A 24005-nucleotide genomic window follows, 5' to 3' on the forward strand; every position below is an offset into this window, starting at 1 on the left:
TATATATATTTAAGTTATATAATTATTTAATGTTTTGCATTATTTATCAAATAAATTACAAACTGCAATTATTTATTTATTACAGAAAACCTATTTTCTAAAAAAATGTACACATTTTTGTTGCTATACGTCACATCAGTTTCGCTTTCGACTCAAAAGAAAGTTTGTCCTCCTGCAGAACCCGTTGCACAGCGCCTTCATTCTCTCCAGTGCGAAAAGTTTTTGAAATCTGGTGAGACTTGGGAGAGAAGCAGTCGGTGAGGTAACAAACGGGAGTTTGGAACTAGTAAATGAAAGTGGACAAGTGAAAAAATATTCAAGGTAATGTTATATGTTAATTTAATTTGGGATATCTGTTTGTGTTTTGGAGCGCTAGGGAATTAAGCGAAATCGACTTCACTTGTTGCCATAGCAACAGCACACGCTGTAGACAGTTACATTATCTTTACATCCAAATACAATTACATATTGACATAAATATACATTATTTCTGATATGAAGTTGAAACCAGACATAATATTTCAGTGATTTTTTTTATTTTATTATATATGTATATTTTTTATGCAAGTATATTTGGTTTATTTTTTATTTTGAACCCATCACTTCTATGAACCTCATACATACCTGCTTATGTAAGTTGCTATTTTTGGTTTGGGCACGAAGATCCTTTTATTTCTTTGTAATATAATTAACCGGCCAACAGTAAAATATATGTACTGCATAGTAATTGATTTATTTTTGTACACTGCATGTAGTCGATAACTAAATCACAGTAAATCATTACTGTAATTAACAGGTACTGTTGAGACTCTCAAGTTTCATATCATGTTCTTGTTTACAGAAGCACTGCATCGTCTATTTTAGTTTTTAAAGTATTTTCTCATTTGACATATTAGAATATATAAATGCTGAACATGTTGGTGATAGTTAAGGGCAACTGGCGATCTGTATCCACCCATGTGTAAAAACGTTTATTTGATGTGTACGTCTATACATAATATTTCAATTGTCAGGAATATCAGGCCAGATCGTGTGATTTATTATGTGTTTCTATTAATGTAATTGAGGGCTCCCCACCCCAATATCATGAACATTGTTTCCAGAAACAAAAAAATGTTTTCACAGTTTCACGAACCTTTGGAAGTTATGTAGAATAGGTGAAATCGTAAAAGAGGAATCAGTTTCACATGAACTCCAACACATGGGGCAAAAAATACAATTTTATCAGTGATTAAACCAATCTGGTAACACTATGAAGTGGCTACTGCAGTTGGCCTGTTATACTAATAGGCTATTTGAAACTCCTGATGATTGCAGTCTTACTTAAAATATTGGCTGCATCATTATTGTCTGTTTAGCCTTCATCATTTAATCTTATTTGCCACTACATGTCTTTGTGAATCAAAATGCGATGTTATGCTTTAATTTGGTTGCATTACATTAGTTATTGAGATCTTTAATCTTGATTATACAAACTTTTTAAAAATTGCTTGTGTGTCTTTAAATATTTTACAGGTGTCTACATAGCTGGTATTTTCAAAATAATCCTATAAGGTAACAACATCTTAAAAAATAAACCCATGAAACACTGAAATGCAAATGTAAATTCAAAACTAAACTGACTGTATAGTATATTTCAAGTTATTTTTGTAGGAAAATGAAATGAAAGTTGCTGTCTTGCTTTTGTTAATGGTTTGTTTCCATTCCAGCACTGTTACTATATGGTCCTCCCACTATTGAATCAAATACAGAGCCTGTCTGCTCTTTCTAAATCTGGTCTAAACATTTTTTGGCTTGCTTTAGAATTAGGTTTTATAAAAATTCTATAAAAAGCAAAACAACTTTTGTTTGATTTCAATTAATTGAATCCTTAATCTGGCAAACCCAATTGACATACACGCACTGAAGACAGAGGGCCGCTCTCATCTCTTTAGCCAAGCATTTGAGGGCTTTACACAATGTGTGTTCTCAAGCGGAACTTGTAGGCACAATCTCTGTTGGACTTACAGTAATTCCATCTCCATGGTACACTGTAAATGCAGTTCAGGGCCTCCTTTAGGTGAAGAAGAAATGTCAGATAACCACATAAATTTGAGATTCGAAGTCAGCTTTACAGCATGTAGGTAACTCATGTTATCCCTGACCCGTTAGACATCCTGAACTTTTCAACCTGTGACTCATGGACAAACACCCACAGTCCAGTAGTAGAATAAATACCTTAGCTTTCATTTACACTGTCTATTGGTTCTGTATTATGTATCTATGTGGACTGTAATGCAACAAGTTGCAAAGAAGTACTACTGTACAGTGATACTTGTGTTGTGGAGAGAAAACAAATATATTTTTGAATTATGCTGGCAAATCCTTGCAGCTCTCTCCATTTTTATTGAGGACTTTTCATTGCTAAGGTTTTTAAAGGTGATTGATATCACAATTAAGCCTGCAATTTCTATAGTACACATCTCTAAATGGTGGTACTGGATAGCTGATAGATTCTCATTTGGGAAAAGGCATTCAAGTTGTCAAAACACTAATAACCATCTGCTGAAAAATGTGGCGTTTTAAACTACTGTGTATTACAAAATGAATTAAATTATTTGAAAAGCTAATACACTGCTCAAGTGGAACATTAGTCAAAGTTATTGAAATAATCACATACTATTGTGCTCTAATACAATTTCAGATATCATTTGTTTGTAGTGAGGTTGATTTTTTTTTAATAGGCTTGTACTGTGTAAAAATAAAACTTTTCTTATCAGAATTTCAAGCCAGTACGATACTATCATATTTTCCTGTACTTAATGAATTGGGTCCATATATTACTTATTTTAACTAGAGTAATTGAATGTTCCACTAGGGCCCCTCTTTCTTTCTTTCTTTCTTTCTTTCTTTTCAAATCAGTCTGAAACAAATGAATCTTTCCATCAGTCCAAAACTACTGATACCATATTTTGTTCTGGTAAACTAATTTAGATGAATCCTTTTAATGTCTGATTTTTGGCTGCATAAAAAAAGTTTTTAGCTACTGTACAAGCATATTATGAGAACATTCATGTGCAACCATTTTATTTTTTAAATATTGTTATTTTTACATTTTTTTTATGTATGTGCTTAATTTAGTAATAAGTAAAACATTGGCAGAACTTCTTATTAAAGAGCTTGCATGTTTTTTGGACACCTTCCATGCATGAAATGAGAAGATTGAGCAATTGTTATCTGATTTACTAAATTAAAAGAAATGAAGCCACAGAGCTGTAAAACCCATAAGGTCAAGCATTATTTGGTAACTTGAATTTTGTTGGAGGTATGCTGATTTATTTGTGTGTGTGGGGTTACAGTACTTTAATTTTTATGATAGAGGAACCCACCACTGTTTAGATTGAGATAATGAAACTCATTTCAAGCTTTATGATGTGCTGTAGTGTCTTATGGGCTGTTCTTTACTGTACCTGTTCCAGGATCCAGATTCCCCTGTGTCCCTTTTTTCAGTAATGCTCTTTTAATTATAAAGAAAAGCACAGGATAATTAGGAGTTACAGTATGTGTACTTGTAAAACCTTGTTTATTACTGTGTGATAACATTTGCTATGTAATAACACTATATTGTTTAGAATCCTGTTACTTACTCTTTAATGTTAGTTTAAATAATTGATATAGACCTGGGAGCCACAGTAGTAGAAAATGCAATTCTAATGTCATTTCAATAGGACCACAATTACATGGAATGTATCCTGGAGATGTACAGTATCAATACTTAAGTACTATAGAGCTACAGCACATGTACAATAGATGGAATATATACAGGGTTCTTAAGTGATGAATAATGTGATTAATTGTGATACAGGAACATGTTCCACCAAAGCCTATTACCAAATAATCAGTCATTAGCAATCATGTTATCTTAGTACTAAGAATTAGTTCAGTATGTCTCTTCATACATTATGTACGTGGACAGCCCGTCTCCTGGGTCTACTGGGAGTCTCAGTAACACCCACCCTGCTCACAAAAGTTATAGGAAAGCTCATGGTCTAATTTATGTGTTTTTTTTTTTTTTTTTTTTTTTATTGCTGTAAAAACTATACACAAAATGTAGAAGAAGGCTACAAAAAATATTGTAAGGAAAGGAGAATTTGTACAGGATCCAAATGTGAGGTGCTGCACAATGCCGTATCAGACATAGATTGTTGCCCCCTGTCTGTGCTTCAGTGTAAACGGGTGGTTCAAATGATAAGAAGCTTTTAACCAAATCAAACGTAAGCACTATAGATGTTTTAATGATAGGTAGGTTAGAAATAGTTGAAAATGATGAAGTCAAACCTCAAAGTTCTTAAAACAAACAAACAAACAAAAAAAAAAGTATGCAACAAAGTTTATAACAGATTTATTTGAAAAAACATCCCTGTATAATCGCTGTGAAAAATAAGCCTTGCTGTGCAAAAAAGATGCACTGTGTGAAATGCCCGTGGATGAGTGCAAGAGGCATGTAGACGTGCTATAAACCTGACTATTGAGACTATACTGTAGCTTCAAGCTGTAACATTTCCTGTATAGTATATTGTGATATTACTGTAACTGTATTGCACCATGAGCATATTATATCCAAAGAGTACTGTTGTCATGACTTAATGCTTCTTTTCTGTGTACAGTGAAAACAATCAGAAGGTTATGAGAGTAAGCATTTATAACACAGGGAACCCTAGACATGGTATTAACAGCTTGATGCCCAATTCCCTCCATAAACCTGATCTGTTTTAAAGGTTGATGTGATGTCTGTGTAATCTATGAAGGTGTGTCAAGCATTTTATCATCAAGCCTGGTTAATGCCTGACTGGTCTACAAAATATACAGTATGCATTCTTTGATACTGAAGGAGCTAGACTACAGTACATGTAAAGTGGCCTTAGGAAAGCTGTTTTCAAATCCTCAAAAACACATTTTGTTAACATACTTCAGCTCTGAGAGCATATTGCAATTTTTTTTAAAACATCAGCGAGCATTAAAACACCTATCATTATGCATGGTTCATGGCAGAAAATTATATTTAGCAGGGCCAGGTCGCGGCAAGTTAATTGCTGCTTGCACGAGGCTTAAATAATTTTCAAGTTTCAAGTTTCAAGGCAAAGGTGTGTTTTGCTGTTTTTTTAAAAGCCAACAAAAATGGTTACTATGTCCTGGACTGTGCTGTGACAATCACTTCACTATATAGGCCTAGGAATAACTGTAAATAAGTTGTCATGTCTTCTAAGGTCTTCACCACTACAGTATGGTATCTCTAATAAATTGCTTGATCTCTACAGAGATACCCTAGTTTGAGGTTTGTGGGACGCGTAGCACATTCTGATGACATACCACTTTCTGATGATGTACCACTTTCTGGCCCCACTCCGGTAGTGGTTTAGTTTTACAGAAAAAGGTAATACCAGATACAACTTCAGATTTCACTAGTTCAGTGATGTAATACAGTTTTTATTTTCAGCCCGATTTACGTGTGTCACATGAAATTTAGACCATTTACCTGTGTCTTGATTACAGCACTATCAAAAAACAAACATGAGAATGACAATTTTTTAAGTACATCTACATTTTGTTGGTTTCATCAAAGGTAACAATGTTTTTTAGAATTTAATTAATTTAAGTTTACTTGAAGGAATTATAGAAACAGTACTGTGAGATAACAAACAAGATCTAGTTACTTAAGGTGTTACCAGAAATCTGCATAAACAATAGTCCTGTAACTGGCGCAGCAAAGTTCATGGTTTTGTGACAGTGCTTTAGTTAGGGGGATAATAGGAAAATTATCTACAGTATTCTTTGTATAATTTTAGTATTTCTATTGAGTATTTCTTTGGCTCCTGATAATAAGTGCTTGTTGGGATGTATATTTTTCAGATGATCTTAGATATTGAGTAAACTAATACAAATGCTTTCCAATTTGTTGAGATGTGTCTCATAGCAACAACTTGAGACCTTTTGTGCTGTAAGTGACATTCCTTCTGTGTTTGTCAGTATTTCCCCAAACATGGCAAGGCACTGTTTGTTAAACGTGTAGTTTGCTTAAGATTTTCTTAAACATAATGCTTCCTTTGTCTACATCTGCTTTTCAATTTGAGCAAACAAAAAATTAAATAGCTGCAAAGGTTATTAAAGCAACTTACAAAAGTGTTATAGAAACTAAATACAATATAGGGCCATTTGTTGTTCTGTATTTATAAATGTAACAGAAAAATAATTATTTTTAGTAGGAGCATGATGAGAACTACATTTAATTTAATAGCAAGCGAAACTAATCTTTACACTTTGTACAGTATGTTGTACATGTATTCTGATAGTCCTTTTAGCTGATTGGTTGTGCAGCTTACTGTAGTGATGCACAATCTGAATGTTTTCAGATGCAAGCATTAAGACCTGCAGTTATTGTATAATATTTGTGCAACATACAAATACAGTCAGAAAGTATCTTCAGTTCAGTCAATGGCAGAGTTACAACACCTGAAAACATCACTCGCTACCTCCTCCAGCCATGCTGATAAACACATGGAGATGACATCACACTTGCAATATCCACTAATATTGCAGCTTCCACTAGTGTTATTAGATTGTTGTGAAAAGTGAGATGGGTTCAAAGGGCCAGATTAGTCATAGGGTATGCAGAGTTTGTACAAGGATTTATTTGAGAGCACTGTGGGTTGCATTGGGGCCCTATTCATACCTAGGCAGTTTGTTATCATCCATTGTGCCCTTTTCCTTACAGTGGTAATGTTTGAGTTGGAATTGAGTCTGGCAGGTACACAGTAGAAATCAAAGGCAGGCATTTAACTGAAATAATCACACTGACCTTGTACAGACAGTATGGTACATGTTAAATTAGGTTTTTGGTTATTTTCAAACTTTAACCTTGCTATACAGTGGGGCTTTTATTTTCTTATATACGTGCGAATAAGAAGTAGAGATTATTAAGGCTAAACTCAAGCAAATTAGCTGTCGGATTATTGATTATAACATCACATTTGTAACGGATGATAACATTTAATCACAATCTTTATTTATCTCCACTGGAGGTACAGCACAAATCTCTTGCTGTACAATAAAAATCGCCCTCTGGTGGTAATTTAACAAAAGTAACACAGGTAAAGTACAATGCACAAACACAAAGACTAGATACTAGATCAGTTTATGAAATGGGGCATATATGGAAGCTAGAAAAGAAGTCTTATTAAACTGTATTATCTACAGTGACTGGAGCACTGCATTCATACATGAATGATTTTTATACCTGGCCCTGAAGAAGTTAAAATAATTCCACAAAGCCCTGATAAGTATATTTGCTTTGTTGAGATTATTTGATAGTTTTTCATAAGGCAATTGTAATGCACTTCTACTTTGTAAAATGACAACAAGAATGAATGTGTAGGCTGGATCCATACATTTCCGATTTCTGTAGCGCTGCCAGGCTTGTTTGTGGTCCCAAACCTTGCCCTCCATTAGTTGTTTTATTACATATCAGAGTAAAAGAATTACAGTGCTCTGGTCCTTCACTTTAATTAGCACTTAACAATTTAAATCTTTAAGTACGCACTGTTCTTCTAGATGGAAAACGATATAACTCTTACTGTTTTATTATGCGCAGGGAAAATAATGGAAATAATAAAATGAATGTTCCATACGGAAGAAAGCATTGTTTACAGTTCACTGTTGCTACATAGAGAGACAGCCAGTATCAGAGCCACGCACTGAAAAAGGAATTATCGATAGCTGGGATTATCTCTGCCTGCCCAGACCTCATTCCAGTGTCACATTTAATTTGTGTCACCGCTGAAACAAAGCATCTCTTTTGCTGTTAAGGGAGGCAATTGGTCCTTCTGTTTTTGCCAGCTACAGTATGTATAAATCACTAATGGTGTTTTGACAGTTTTGTTGCTGAAGTGAAAAATCTGAGGGATCGATTGCTGCCATTCTATCTGCTATAATTACTTACTGCTGTAAAATTGATCCATTTATTTTGCTTTAATTTGTTACCTAATCTACGATGATGATATGGACTGATGTTACTCAGTTTTCTACACAGTAGGATGATTGATTTCATGTTTTACTTACTTTTTGAAAGTGAAATTCTTCATCTAAAGCAGACAATGCAGCCCATATATTAGATTACACAAGGTTTAACATGGTAAAATACATTTTTATGTTTTTTTTAGTGGTTGTGCGTATTCAATAAATACAATCCTAAGTGAGCAGTACAATAGTTGTACAGTATTTAAAATAATTTAATTTTTACTGTATTATGCAGGTTTAAGTGTTATCACCCTTTTAGGAGTTTTCCAGGATGTTTTATTTTTAAAATGATTTATTTAATCTTTCATAATGGCATCCCGTAATGGAACTAGCAGACATTTTGAAGTACTGTGCTTTGTTGCTCTTTAACTAATAACCCCTTTTTACGTATTAAAAAGTTACTTTAAATAATAACTGAATATGTGAATTATTAATGTAAGAACTTGTATACAATTTCAAACCAAGTCCTATAGTACAGTACAGTTAATCAACTTATTTCTCTTTCCACTTACTCAATAAAGGAACCCCCAGTAACTTTTAAAACAGCAGCAAGCTTTACCAGCAATGACGTGGAGCAACTTCAGTTAATTTTAAATTTGTAGTGACCCGTACATATTTAAGAAGGCTGCAACTTTGTAGCACTTGGTAGTTGAGTATAAACTCTATACAATAGGTGTTTCATGTGAAAAAAAAAAAAAAAGTAGGCTGTACCACTTTAAGAAAGTAAGCCCCCTATTTAAATGGCTTTCTCTTTAAAGCACAGAAGATACAGAGCATGCCTGTTCGGTTCATAGAGTAATGTGGTGGCAAGCAGGTTTTAAGCTAAAGAAAGGGACTACCCATGCCTGCTTCTCAGTATACATTGTAAAGCAGTTTGTGTTACTATTAGCAACAGAATGCCAGAGGGATAAACACAAGGATTAGAAGAGTGAAATGTTCACTGTATGGGGAAAGTCTGGTGCTACTGCATGCCACTGTTTACTTACAGAACTAAATGGCACAACTGTAGTGGGATGGCATCATTTAGCAGGGTAATATGAATTGCTATTTTTTCTGAACAAATAGCCCTAGATAAAAGACTGCTTCATTTAATGGTGACACAGGAACACTGTTATGATTACCCTGTCAAGGACGTACACAGATAATACTGTAGCTGTTCCACCCATTTTGTGTTTAATTACATATTATTTTAATAACCCATTCAGCTTTGTTCCTTTTTAACAGTTGTATGTTTGCGTAATCTGATTAATTTTAGTTTAAAACATTTAATTTTTTTCTGGCAGGTTTTATGGTATTTGCAATTACCAGTATTATTGTTGCTGAAGCCCTTCTTCTGAAGAACCATTACAACTCAGTGGGAGTAAAGCACATGAAGGTAAGGTGATTTGTATAAGGCTACACTGCGATACACCCTAAGGATTTTGAGTCTTTGCACTAATACAAAACCACAGCAAGGAAACTACTGCAAAGGTTCACAGACATGTCTACACAGCATATGCACGTGTAGCACCAGTAATGTCTTAGATATTTTATTGAAAACTGAGGATTACTTAATATTCCATATGGTTTGTATTGATACAATTAGACATCGGAAATGGTAAATGTTTTGTTTACCCTCTTTATTAGAAGCAGTATGAAAATAATAATAATAATAATAATAATAATAATAATAATAATAATAATAATAATAATAATAATAATAATTTGTCAAAGCCTGTTACTTTGAGTTAATGTATTAAACTATGCTAGTACTGTTGCAGCAGATCATTCAAAGTACTTTTTGTTTGCAGATTTTAAAAGCAGAAGGGAAAATGTTTTGATATGGAAGGATTTTTGTTTCTTCTTTTGTTATTTTAAAAACATTCCAGGTAAGTCTGTATCAGATGACTTGCTTACAGTTAGGGCATCGAATGAACATTATTATTAAACACACAGAAAGTGGAGAAGTGGGATTATAGAAACAAGATAGATACTGGGTATACAATTTCCGTTATCGCTGTGAATGTCATTGTAACTTTCTTAAATTTTCTTAAACTATTAAAGCCTCCATAAATGCAGTTGGATATACAGTACTGGGATATCCTCCCACAGTGGTTATATGGATATATTTCGTTTGCATCAATTTCCATTGTTGGGTTATAATATTTAATAATGAGAGCATATGTATTAAATTGATTACATCATTCACACAACGTCCAAAATAAACCTTAGTTTTAAAAGACATCTCGATAAATCTTCTTTACGCAGGTTTCCCACAGAGGGCTTATATAGCCATTCACCGTTTGTTTACACATTTATACATAGTTGCTTACTAGACAATAGCATTACATTCAGCACTATTGAATGTATAATGCAGTTAAAAGTGAACATTGGGGCAGTTTCACTGGGTGGCAAATTTAATTACTTCTCATGTGTCTATAGACCTACAATGTGGCATTAAGAATGATGAATCAAGGAATTTGGCATGTGTTGGTTGAGTTCACATGACTGTTCTGGCTTTTATCTCAGGCCCTTTAAAGAGCTGAACTGTACAAGCACTGGAGCTTCTACAGTACAAAGCTGGAACACACAGACTGAGGGGTGGTAACGTGAAGCTGATTTCCTGCACCCATTAGCTGTGATTTGAGGATATTTTGATTTTCATACTGTCACAATAATTTTGATTAGCAAATAGATCTGAGATAATTTAAATGACAGGCATGTTATTAAAGGCCTGCCTGTGATAAGATAATGTGCCAGAGTGGAGGGTAAAGACACTGTTTCCTTGTTAATAATTAATTGCTTTCGTGTGTGGTAGATTCACTCGAGTGCTTTCAGTCAACACCTGTTCATTGCATTACATTTAAGTTGGCTTTCATAGTGCTTTTCAGGTTGACAAACTTGCATTTAGCAGCAGGTTTAATGTGTGTTCTGTAGGTGCCAGGTTTTAACTCCTGCCTGGTTAGATATGTAAGGGGCTTTAGAAACTGGGAAAGTGGGTGAAGGAGGAAGCTGTGAAATGACTCAAAGAAGGAATATAATTTACTCAGTTACTGCCATTTGTTAGGTTAGAACTGTTGTATCTTGAGTTTTCAAATTGTATCCTATTACTATATTTAATCAGATGTTCTGTTGGCTTATTTTATAGAATATTAATATTTTAAATTTAATTTATGTTGTCATAACAAAGTCAGACTGTATATGAAATGATCATTGGTTTCTTTTATTAAAATAAAAGATGGAAATAACCTTAGTTTTGAGTTTTCTTGAGTAATCAAGCTGAAAAAGTGTAACAAAAATATCATAAGGTATTCACCTATGTAAAAACATTTGATTACATAACAATTACAAACAATTCAATTCAACACCCCTTTGCCAATGTATTACTTCTTACCTGCTTTTACTGTTACAGTACATATGTCCTTGCATCAAAGAGTTTATGTTGTGTCATGACAGTCTTTTTAATATCACTCGTAAAATGTTAACAAGTTACCAGGGTATAATACTATATGCCTATATACAAAGAAATAGGGTTTTAAAAGTAACTTGCTTTGAACCTGTTCTGACGCACAGTATGTTTCACATTGCAGGCATCTGGGATCATTGAAGAACAAATAAAACACAATGTTATACCGTATACAGTAAATCAAAGTTATGTTCAGTACTGCTTATGCATACAGTTCTTTTTTGTTGCTAGGCATCCTTAATTATGATGTCTTTAACAGCTCTGTAATAAAAGATTAAGTTAAGTAACACAAGCAGTACACTCTGTCAAGTGTTGGAAAGGGAGCTTTTCCTTTTGTGTCTTGTAATAATTTACAGATGAACCGCATGGGTGAAACTGCTGTATGTTGATTCCTTATCGACAGGTTTATCAATATGGTGGTTTACTGTTTTCCTAGCTACCAATCCCTTAGCTACAGTGTCTGAACCAGACAACAGCATGCTGCACTCACAGCATTTTAATTGTAGGGCTAGTTGCACACAAGCTTGTTGGAGTTTACAGTACTCTAGGTACAGTGCTGTGAAAAAGTATTTGCCCCCTGTCTGATTTTCTGCATTTTTGCACATTTTTCACATTGAATTTGGTCAGATCTTTTTGTGGGTTGTAGGAGTCGGAGAGAAAAAATGACACCAAAGTTTGGTGCGTTTTTCATTTGTTTGAAGGTGGCGTAACCAGTTATTGATTCTAAGGGGGCTATTACTTTTTCACACGGGGGCACTGGGCGTTGCATAACTTTCTTTAATAAATAAATTAAATAAGTATCAGAATTTTGTGTTATTTGTTCACTCAGGGTCCCGTTTATCTAATATTAGATTTTGTTGAAGATCTCATAACACTCAGTGTCAAAAATATGCTAAAAAGCAGAAAATCATACAGGGGGCAAATAGTTTTTCATGGCACTGTATATGTTTGTGTTTGGTGGTGTTTCAGTGTGGATGCCACCCAGACTAAACTATTACAAATATTTGTCTTGAGTTTTTTTCACAAATTTTAGGAACATACATTTTGTATTGTCAAACAACTGTTGTATGTTAGAAATACAAATTAACAAATAACACAAGCCTGTATTGATTTCCAATATGTTAATCAGCTAATTAAGCATTTAAGTTTACTCAGTTCTGTCGTGATAGAAATTATATATTGCCATAATATTGCCCTAATAATGGTCAACCCTCTCAATACGTTGTAGGTGTGGGTTTGCAAGGATATATTTAAAAGTGGGCAAACATAACTTGCTAATAGTTTGGGAATCAAGCCCTGAATGAATATGCAACAATACAACACATAACAATGCAGTATAGAATTTACTCTATCAGTTACTCTACCACCAATGGGCAAAAAGCATTGAACCTCTCATTAATACATGGTGACCCTTTGGGCAATAGTGGTCTTGAAATAAGTGTCAGTCTTGTTTTAGGCATCTCCCACAAATGCTTTCTTTTGCAGTTCCTAATGTTTAGATGCTGAAGGGAGAAGTTTCAGAAGCTGGTAAGAAAATGGCCTGCCAGTGGATTTGTTCAAGCAGTGCAGAAAACAAGGTGCCACATACTAGGATGGATGATGAAGCTGGTATCCAGGTACAAAACATCACCAGTAGTGGCCCAAGCTGAATCAAAACACATTTCATGGATTATCTTGACAGTATGCAGCCTTGTAGTCTTAATCATTCCTGTATAATGTGAAAATTATTTGCATGTGTCTATGAGATTGGCATGGAATCTGTAACATGTTGAAAGTTCTAGCACGCAAACTTTCATATTCCAAAACCTCAAACAAACGTGTAGAGTGTTGCAGATTTATGTTAAAATATTGTGCATGTAACTTACATGAATCCTATTTCACTTTATAACACTGACATTCCATTTCAGCAAATCTACATATTTGCAAAGAAATTAGGTCAAGGCAGCTTTGGGGTAGTTTACGAGGCCACACATAAAGAAACTGGAAAGAAATGGGCAATTAAAAAAGTGAACAGAGAAAAGGTAATTACTTTCATACTTTTGTAACTAATACCTAAAAGAACAATTTTATATCCAGTGGATTGTCATTTTTGTGTTAAAATTCTGAACTTATATGTTTCTTTGCCAAAGTGTTTACTCTTGTTACTAAATTGCATTTTAGTGGAAAGAAATTTAAGACAATTTTATTGAATGTTTCTTTAATATAAACAACAGAAGCAAGCAGTTATGGTGCTGCTATGCTCCTGAATTGCCCTGTCACTTGTGTTCTTCAATATAGGCAGGAAGCTCTGCTGTAAAGTTGCTGGAACGGGAAGTCAGCATATTAAAGCGAGTTAAGCAAGAGCATATAATACACTTAGAGGAAGTGTTTGAAACTCCAAAGGTGAGGGGTCTAAAATTACATGTAATTAGCTGGTTAAAACATATGTAGATGTTCTTTCTTTCTTTCTTTCATTTATTTTTACCCTTTTAAAATGCAAAATATGATATTCTAAACATAGTTTTCTGTATCATTTGTTGAAGTGTAACTTTTTTCAGGAATTAAATGTAACTTTTCTTATCACTTTTAAAGTTGCTTTGATTTGATTAGGGACCTGTTCACACTGGGGCTTTTTTCCATCCTCAGTATGGTTCGGTTCGATTGGAGAACAGTGTGAACAGCAAGGTTCGATTGGTAACCGAACCGAACCGAACTGAGACCACTTCTTAAGTGGAGTTATTTTGCCTTGACTAGAACAGTGTGACATCTTTGGGGTGGAGCCTTTGCAGGTCTGCAGTGTAGAAAGAGCTAATAATATTAATAATAATCAATTTTCATTTTGAGGAGGCACAGCTGCCAAACTCTTTGGTGTCCCTTTCCCCAAGTGATTATTATTTCTTATTACACAGATTTTTATTTGTATAAATTCTTCTTCAAGGCCTGTGAAAGGTAAAGGCATGTAATGATTTACAGTTATTTTAATGTAAAGGTGTTTTGGTTGTTAGTGATGATGTAATGAACATATATGATATATATATATATATAATATATATATATATATATAAGATATATATATATATAATATTATATATATATATATATTAATATATATATATATATTATAAAACATATAGACACTATGGATCTTTTCTTTTTGTTATGTTTCCAGCGGATGTACCTGGTGACAGAACTATGTGAGGGCGGAGAACTGAAAGAAATTCTTCAGAGAAATAAACGTTTCACGGAGAATGAGACCAGGCACATAATTTGCAGTTTAGCAACAGCTATTGCATATCTACACAAAAATGGTAATGTCATAATAGGAAATCCTATTAAAAACAATTTTTGCTGTAGAAAATTCTCTTTAAACAACAAAATACTATATAAGCATTGATCATTACATTCTGACCATTCCACAAAATCAAGTTCCATTATATAGCATTCTACCTTGTACAAATATAGTCCAAGTAAATGTTTTTAAAATGTGGATTGTATCCTGATATGCACTGCATAGTTGCAGACAGAGGTCTCAGTGGTTTTACAAACTGGGTTGAAACTAAAAAACTGGACTGGGATATTTGTAGAAGGCAAATTGATTAGGGTTGATCTGGTCTCAAATTTCTGGACATAAAATGCAATATTATGGAACAGAGCACAGATTACAGTTCAGGACTGTGTTTCAGCCTGATGCTAATTTTCATAAATATCAATATTTCACCTTGCAAATACAGCACTCAGGGGTCTATTTATAAAGGGTTATGAGAAAACAGGAGGACATGGTAGGATATCGTCCATAGCCGCCCTTTTTAACGGCAGTTGCTATTCATAAGGGATAATTCAGATGCGTTGTTAAGCCCCAACGAGAAAGGTTAACGGTTATCTCATTAACATAACGTTTTCATCGGTCCTGAGCGTCAACCTGCTATTCATAAGCGTGAACGACAGCAAAATGCTGTTGATAACTAGGAGTTATTGAACGCTTTCTACAGTCAAGTCTAAACTAACAACAGCCTCGGCAGACAATTTTTTGAAAGACATATTTTATTACTACACTTGCTCTGTTATACAGTTTAACATACTTGTGATGAACACTGCCTGTTTTGGGGGAAAAAAAATAAAAATCTGTTGCTTTATATGAAGGAAAATGTTTAATATAAATATATACTCACACAAGAACATATTCTCTGGCATAATCATTTTGAAACAGTGCTGTGAAGCGAACAGCAAGTGAGAGACTGAGAATAGACAGTTATTTTATTATTATTATTTCTTTGCCATGATCCGCGTTTGACAGCGGTCCTTTTCTTTTTATTTCTTTCACCTGTGTTCACAATAAACAGTTTGGATGAATACTGCCTGTGTGAACCTGTTTATTTTCATGGAGCGTTACAATACAATATAGCAGTGCTGCTGATGCAATCGTGGTAAATTTGGGTTTGCTTGGTACTGGAAAAAGCACTGACTGATCCTCAGTCCTCAGTGTGCAATATAGCGTGAAACTTTCAATGATTCATAAACATAAACTCATCCCTGATTGATTCCCTGCTTTAAGTGGGGTTTATTATTATTATTATTATTATTATTATTATTATTATTATTATTATTAATAATAATAATAATAATAATAATAATAATAATAATAATAATAATAATACATTAGTACTTTAAGATAATTTTAAGCTAGAAACTGAGAAAGTGCCTTGTTTGTAGATTACAAGCCAATTAAATCACCAGCATGACTGTTTTTATTTTTCTGGCAACAGTAATAAAAAATTTAATTTAGAAATAGTCTGTTATTGTTGTATAATGGGTTTTTTATTTATTTTTTTTATTATTGTTAGATACACAACCAGTGCTGCAAATGAAAGCTTTCATGTAGTCCTAGATTTAATCTGACATCATTTTAAACATATATATATAATATATATATATATATATATATATATATATATATATATATAATAAACACTTTTTTTGTATTTGGAGAAACCCTGTCTATACAACTAAAATTAACCACAATAGATAAGTGAGCAAGAGTGCTCAGTGCCGCTATCCAGCCTGTTGTGTTCCTCTTAACGTCCTGCCAAGACTATAACTGCTTCTGCACTTATGAGATTGTACCCACTTAAAAGCTTTATTGACTATCCTATATGTTTAGGATACTGCCTTTTAAACCATTACCATATTTTTACTTTGCATACTATCCATATTTCATCCTTTAAAAAATACATTCCATGCACAATTCCAAATCAGTTTATGTATAAAGATGGGGAATTGCACTTCTGGTGTATCTCCTTACTTAGCAACTTCCTGTCCTCTTGTTCAAATATATGGCCATAAAGTGGCGGCTGCTTTTATTTTTTCACTTTTTACTGTAGATGAGTCCCCAGAGAAGCCGTTAGTCTGGATTGTATACTGAAGCATTTGCCTTAAGTTCGTTTGGAAACTATTGTCTTGACTACTTGGTAAAACAGGTCATCCTGTCCATGATGGACTTAATTCGAGTGCCTGAGCTCAATATTGAGTTATAAAAAATAGTTTTAAAAGAATTGTGTTTTTTTTTTTTTTTTCATGCAACATGTCTTTTACATCTGCTCTCATAAATGTTAATGACATCCCAAAAGAGAATGAAAGACTTTGACATTTTTAAATCTGAGGCATCTGGCTTTCCTCCTTCACTTACAGACCATCTAAATGTATTCTCAGGGGTTCAGATGTCTTATCTGTATGATTGATTGTGTTCCTAGCAAGTCCCTGTTACATACTGTTCTGTATTTTTGTATTTCTGTAGTTTTGTATTATCTGTTATATGCTTAGATGTTATTCCTATTTGTGAAGTCATGCAACGTATACTGTTTACTTAAGTTTGAATCCATTTATGAGCTTGTTCATACATATGCTGACTATGAATGTATTATATTGGAAAAGTACATGTTGATGCGACTTCTATGTCATGTTTTGTTCATTTTGCAAAAATAAAATGTATGAAGAATTCTAAAGGAAACCTGGGTTGCATGGATATTACTACTATAGTAGATATACTGTATTACATTTATTTTGTTCTTCAGCCAGCAAACTTCTTTTCTTTCAGATATTGTACACCGGGACCTAAAACTAGAGAACATCTTAGTTAAAAGTGATCATAGTAATCAAGGAAATGAGATGATCTTTAATATCAAGGTGAGAAAAAAAACACTTGCAAACATATTTAAAAAGCATCGGTTAGCACATAATAGAAATCAACCTATCACTATCTTAGTCTATGTACAAATGTATAGAACATATGGCACAATTGTAAAGTTAAAAAAAACAACAACGATTAATATTCCTTGCATGAGGTTATAAAAAATATTCTTACAAGTAAAATTGTGTGTGGAACAATTGTTTAAAATCCCAAATTAAATTGACACCTATTAGTTTTTTTTGTTTGTCTGGTTTTGTTAATTTTACATTTTCTTTTTCCAGGTGACAGATTTTGGTTTAGCAGTGCAGAAAGGTGGCGTTGGTAGTGAAAATATGCTTCAGGCAACTTGTGGAACACCTATTTACATGGGTAAGGAAAGCCTTATGGGCCAAGTGCAATTTGCACCATTTTTTGTGAATGTGAAAATAACTATTTTGCAGATTTATTTAAGGACTCAGAAGTGTGTCTACTTTGTTTGTTATCTGTCCTGTCCTGTAATGTTATTTGTTTTATTTTTCTTTAAAAAAAAAAGTTATTGAAAAAGTTTACAATTGTAAATAGTAACAATAAGCATTAGCTAACAGGAGTTGACTATGCTTGCCTGTGGAATCAAGTTGAGATATAATTTCCCAAAAATGTTGCTTTCCTGAAGCCTTTAAAGTCTATTTTCTGTCTTGGGATGAACACTTGTCTACCTCCTTTTAAATATTTAAAATGAATTGTAATCTCTTGTTTCTCTGGCAGCTCCAGAAGTCATCAATGCTCATGAATACAGTCAGCAGTGTGACATTTGGAGTATAGGGGTTATCATGTACATGTTGTAAGTAAACTGTGATTTCTGACTCGGCAACACCGCCATTGTATGATACAGCTATTTGTATAGGGTATTTAATCCACAGTAAAAGTAAGTATTAATTATGTATTTAATTTTTTTAACTTTGAAAGTTGTCTTGGTAATTGTAAGTAATCAGCTTGCTTTACATTGTTATTCATCATTACTGTGCAGCAGCTGTTACTGTACAATAGTCCCTTCTTGTGATCAGGCTGGCAAGCGTGGTTTGATCTAGCAGTAAAACTACAAAGAAACAACACAGGTTAAAGTTTCCCAGGTGGGACTACTGCCAACTCAGAGAGTAGGGTAAAGCCTCAGTTGTCTTGTGTAATTTAAATCTGCAGTATTACTAACAGTGATATTGTTAAGCAGTGCATAGTTGAATTTTCCTGTTTGATTCAATCAAAGCTTGCTGTACATGTAAAGTAAGAAAAACAAACACATTAAAAGGTTTTTCATTTTGTGCTCTCAGATTATGTGGCGAGCCCCCCTTTTTGGCAAGTTCTGAAGAAAGACTTTTTGAGCTGATCAGAAAGGGAGAGCTGCGCTTCACAGATCCAGTCTGGCACACCATTAGTAATGCTGGTATGTTTTAGAAAGAAATAAGTCATGAAAACTTATGTTCAAATTGTAAAGGTATGCAACCTAACCACTTTTTTGTTTTATGTTTATTACAGCAAAAAATGTGTTAAATTGTCTTTTGAAGGTGGATCCAGCACACCGCATTACAGCCAATGAGTTACTTGATAATCCTTGGATCACTGTAAGTTACCCTTTTTATGTGCAAACTTTGTTGAAAGCTAGTTAAGAATGCTAAATAAGCGGGAACATTTGTTTTTTCTTGCCACTCGCTTGCCTTTTTCCAGCAAGCCTCTTTTTTTTGAAGGTTTGAAAGAACACTTTCCTTTTATTAGAAGGCAGCCATCGTAAAAATGACAATATATTGAGTCTCTCTGTGCTTCAAGTTGAATTACACATCCCATTTGCTCTGGGTTCAATTTTTTTTTTTTTTTTTTAATAAAGAGTTCAGAAATTGAGCTCTAAAGTATTGCTAATATTATCCCATATGGTCACAATATTCTTTACCACAAGTTGTTGAGAATATCAGAACAATGGGATATATAGAAGATTATGATCATGTATGTGATGCTTCCCATTTTACATCCCGATGACTCTGAATTTGTATTTACAGCCGTGACAGGGGCTGTATGTATGTTATTCTTGTTTGTAGTTTACAGCCCTTGTATTTATTAAAGAAAATAAACACGTACATATTTTGTTAATTTAATGTTTTATTTTAGGGCGACACATCCACACCAGCAAGGCCTTCAAATGTGTTGGAGATGATGAAGCAGTTTAGAGATGATCCAGATGACACAGAGTGTGGAGACCTAGAAATGGATCTGAATGGCTTATCACTGAAGTTGCCCGAGGACAAACCCGTTGGGTCTCCGGAGGTGGCAGAGGACAGGGCAAGCTCAGCGAGTAGCAATGGCACCTTAGAGCTTGGTCTTGAAGCAGAGACAGACGGCGGTATCAGCAAACCTTCCACCCCAACTAAACAGGTGAACTATAACAACTGAGGAACTGAAAACAAAAGTCCAGAGAGTGAAACATCAGAATAACCAATGCACAAAAGCTAGTCTATGCATTTTCCATCGTGGATTACAGAGGTTCATTTCTGAAAAGAGATTACTCACATACACAGATTGGTCTATTTAACCCATAACTAATTATGCACTAAAATGCACAAAATATGACCATAGAGAATTCTTTCAAAACCTAATACTGAAGATAGAACAGACACTGCACAGCCAGCAGTTGTTGCGTCCAGAAAGGTGATCGTTTAGCATACGGTATACAAAAAGTGTCCATGTACATGCACGCAATTTCAAATGATATCAGTTACATGCCATACGTTTGATTGACGTTAAGCAGTGTGCTAATAAAGTGATATTAACAGGAGCTTGCTTTCATTGATTCCCATTATATTGTGGCTGGACCATTTCAATGCAGTGATAATATGCAGAGTGTGACATTAATAGGAGTGATGTTAAGCAGGTTTCACTGTATTTCCAGAACTGCTTTTGCTGGAACATCTGAAATAGGAAATGCTAGTTAATGGGCCTAGCATCATAAATTCCACAGCTACTATATATTCCTGCCTCTTGCTTTTCTGACACCTGCACTAATGCTTCAGCAGTGATGTTTCTAGTAAAGGCATTCCTATTAAGTACATGTGCTATTTTGAAAAAAAAAAAAACATATTTTTTCTTGCTATTTAGATAAACAAAAAGAAGACTCTTACAAGTTCCTTATCAAATGGTTCAGTAAAAAAGAAGCCCTGTTGCACTGTAAGTATCCGTAATGCATTATTTTAACAAGCAAACAAACTGAAAGTTTGGTTAGTAGTTAATTCTCACTTTCGTTAAAGCTCCATTTCTTAACTTTTTATACTTTTATTGTCAAAAAGTCTTGAGATTCTTGAGAACAAAATTGGGAAATATGATCAAAACAACTTTGGGATGTGAATTTGTGACTGCAGTTACTGCCACAGGGAACTGGAGTACAGTATATGTGACAAAGCTTTCTACTGATGTATAATTAACTTCAGAGTGAATGTCCCACAAAGGCACAATTACTGGTAAACTTATTTGATTCCGTGACTCCCAAGAGGTTTCATTTTTCTCTTGCTGTTTTCATGATGTTGGCTTCTGCCCAGTTGGATGATTGTGTGTAGTTAGCAGAGTATCTGAGACCCATGTGTCTGTACAATGGAATTCAAGCACCATGCTTTATTTAACCGGGTACAACCATTCAAGAACAGGTTCTTAATGGGAGACATGGGAGGGACCTTACTCAGGGTAGGGCAAATATAGCCAGGATGATAATAATACAGCATAACTTAAGTCTCATGAGGTGCACAGGGTCTTTTAGTTTTGTGAGAAGGATGACTCTTAATTACAATATTGAATAGGTTATACAAGGACTAGCATCTATTTACATATTTCCAATAGACTTCAAGTGGTCAAATACACTGATAAAAATACTTATACAAAACATGTACGCCTTACAGAATGCTGAACTGAAATAATTAATGTACTTAAGTAATGTATCTCTGTATCGCCTCACAAAAAAAACATGTCACAGGCAAAACTGTTTTATGAACAATAACTGCAAGAGAACACCCCTCTTAAACTGTAGTGACTGTTAGTTGGACAGTAATTTTATTGTTCTACCACTAGGTGGAACCAACATGATCCACAAACTAGCTTACTTGAAAATAAGTCAAATACATTTGTGTGTGTGTGTGTGTGTCTATATATATATATATATATATATATATATATATATATATATATATATATATATATATATATATATATATATATATGAGCTATGAAGTCTTGTTAACATTTATTACGTAAATGTCAGTTAACTGATTGATTATTTTTCCTTTTTCTAGCCTCCTTTATGTGGCAAGTCTTCCCCAATGTCAAGCATAAAACGAACAGGACAGCAGGATAAATCTGAATCCTGTTCCCAAAACCTTGGACCTTCAGTAAGGCAATCTTCCTTTTCTGTAAAAGGAGAAGTCCGCAAGTCTCCTATCCTTCCTAGCAGCAGCTCTGGACAGAAAAACTTAAAGTCAGTGGCCAATTCTAAGACCAAAAAAAGTACATAGGGAATACAGTTGAAAAACGACTGACAGACCAATGACAGGCCAAAGGAGAGAGCCGTACAAAACAGTGGGATTCTGGGGAACTACACGGTTTGCCATTATGCACTTTACAGTTGAGAATTAGATTGCTTGGACTTGTTTTATAATTGATTCTGCAATGCTTAGAGAAATTTATAGGACAATATTAGAGAAACCCCTGCTGTAAAATGTGTGCTTTTTTTTCTGGAGGGTGTTTTTAAATCTTTGTGTAAAAAACGTTTTGCAGAATGTATTTCTTTTACAGACTAGAGGCATATTTGCAGGTCTCTGCTGCAAGTGTCCTCAAAGGTATTTGCTTAGTTTGCACATGGGACACACTTGTACCAACTTTTGTGTAACAGAGTCCCTACCAAAAGACAGAGGGACTCTGCTATTCTGTATAGAAGTTCTGGATACAATCACAAAGTTAGTTCACATTGCACTGAGAGACTAACTTGAAAACAGTTAGGGTGGTTTGAGCACTCTTGCTGTGATACATGGGTTCATGTCCACTATATTTTGTGTTGTTTTTAAGTGTGCTTAACTTTTTAACAATTTTACCAATTTTTCTACATCACTTTTTAATTGGTTTTAAATGTAGAGATTGCTAATTCCTGAAGAATAATGGATTTTTAAAACATATCCTCATTCATTCCATTGCAAAGTTCATCTCATGAAACTATCCATCTATAAATTCAAAAACACATCAAATTTAAATCTTAGACGTTTCTTGTAAGTTCAAAATACATAAACCTATAAGCAGTATTTAATTCTTATTATTAAGGTAAACATAACTGCAAAAAGACTATAAGGGTGTTGTTTTGTAATGAAGATAACCTCCTTTGTTTAAGAAAGTATTGTTACAAAATATTTAGTATAGATACCGAAACATACGAGCAAACTTTAGAAATGACTGCTGACACAAGCATTTTTTAAAAATACATGTTTTTAAAGAATTGAAGGTATTGGCTAGAATTCAAAATGTTTTTAGCAAGGGATAGTTCCGGTACAACTTTCTTATTTTAAACAACAAACACATCCATGCACATCTCCCAAGTGTGGGATGGGGAATTTCAGAATGCAGAAGTATATTTGATATTGCTTTATATTGCTTTATTAAAAACCATGCAAAATAAATATGACAGCTACGTTTCCATGATAAGCCTATTTGCAGGTGTTTTATTTTCAATATATCAGCCTGAAAATGATGATCAGTAAAAGATTTCCAAACATCATGAGAGAGAATTGAGTAATACAGGCACTGGTGTGATTTTCTTTATCTTTTTTTTTTTTGTCTTGCTTCTGAAATAATCATTTAAGAATTAATACATTCATTTCATACACAGTATGCCATTCAATGTATTTTAGGGTGAAAAAAACTGGAAATAGTGTTTTTATCATAATTGTATTCTGTTCTGTACCATAACATACCTTCAAATTAAACTTGGTTTGTTTTAGGGTTTAATAACAGGTCTTTTAACATTCTTAATTAAGGATGTACTTCACAAAGCCATTTTAGATTGAGTGTTCCTGTAGCATTTTAAATATGCACACTACATTTACTGTGTGTTGGATAATGCGAAAAGGCATGACTTTAACTTAGGCGAAGGACAAGTGCTGCTGTTGCCTTAAAAACTTGGGTGCAATGCCCAAAAACATCCAATCCAAGTGTGTTTACTTTAGTGAGATGACACAATTCTGGCAACGTACTAAGTAGCTTAAATATTATATGTAAATAGCAGCTAGGCCATGCAAGACCTTAAGAATTCAATGTCAGAATCTTAAAATCCACCCTCTATGCAACTGGGAGAAA

General features: G+C 33.9%; 1 protein-coding gene across 2 annotated transcripts; it reads left to right on the plus strand.

The window, feature by feature from the left end:
• Nucleotides 1-220: 220 nt before the first annotated feature.
• On the plus strand, nucleotides 221-23437 carry LOC121294463 (serine/threonine-protein kinase 33-like). Of its 2 annotated transcripts, XM_041218172.1 has the most exons (14): nucleotides 221-321; nucleotides 9336-9427; nucleotides 12983-13113; nucleotides 13405-13518; nucleotides 13775-13879; nucleotides 14646-14784; nucleotides 17568-17656; nucleotides 17942-18029; nucleotides 18405-18480; nucleotides 18965-19077; nucleotides 19170-19255; nucleotides 19794-20057; nucleotides 20778-20846; nucleotides 21959-23437. In XM_041218172.1, the coding sequence occupies exons 3-14, from the start codon at nucleotides 12997-12999 to the stop codon at nucleotides 22175-22177; spliced, it is 1479 nt and encodes a 492-aa protein (XP_041074106.1). In that variant the 5' UTR covers nucleotides 221-321; nucleotides 9336-9427; nucleotides 12983-12996; the 3' UTR covers nucleotides 22178-23437. The 2 variants fall into 2 exon arrangements, with proteins under 2 accessions (XP_041074106.1, XP_041074107.1); XM_041218173.1 differs by lacking the exons at nucleotides 221-321; nucleotides 9336-9427 and adding an exon at nucleotides 9838-9920.
• Nucleotides 23438-24005: the final 568 nt, after the last annotated feature.

This window comes from Polyodon spathula, chromosome 19 (assembly GCF_017654505.1).
Source record: "Polyodon spathula isolate WHYD16114869_AA chromosome 19, ASM1765450v1, whole genome shotgun sequence".
Taxonomy (NCBI): Eukaryota; Metazoa; Chordata; class Actinopteri; order Acipenseriformes; family Polyodontidae; genus Polyodon; species Polyodon spathula.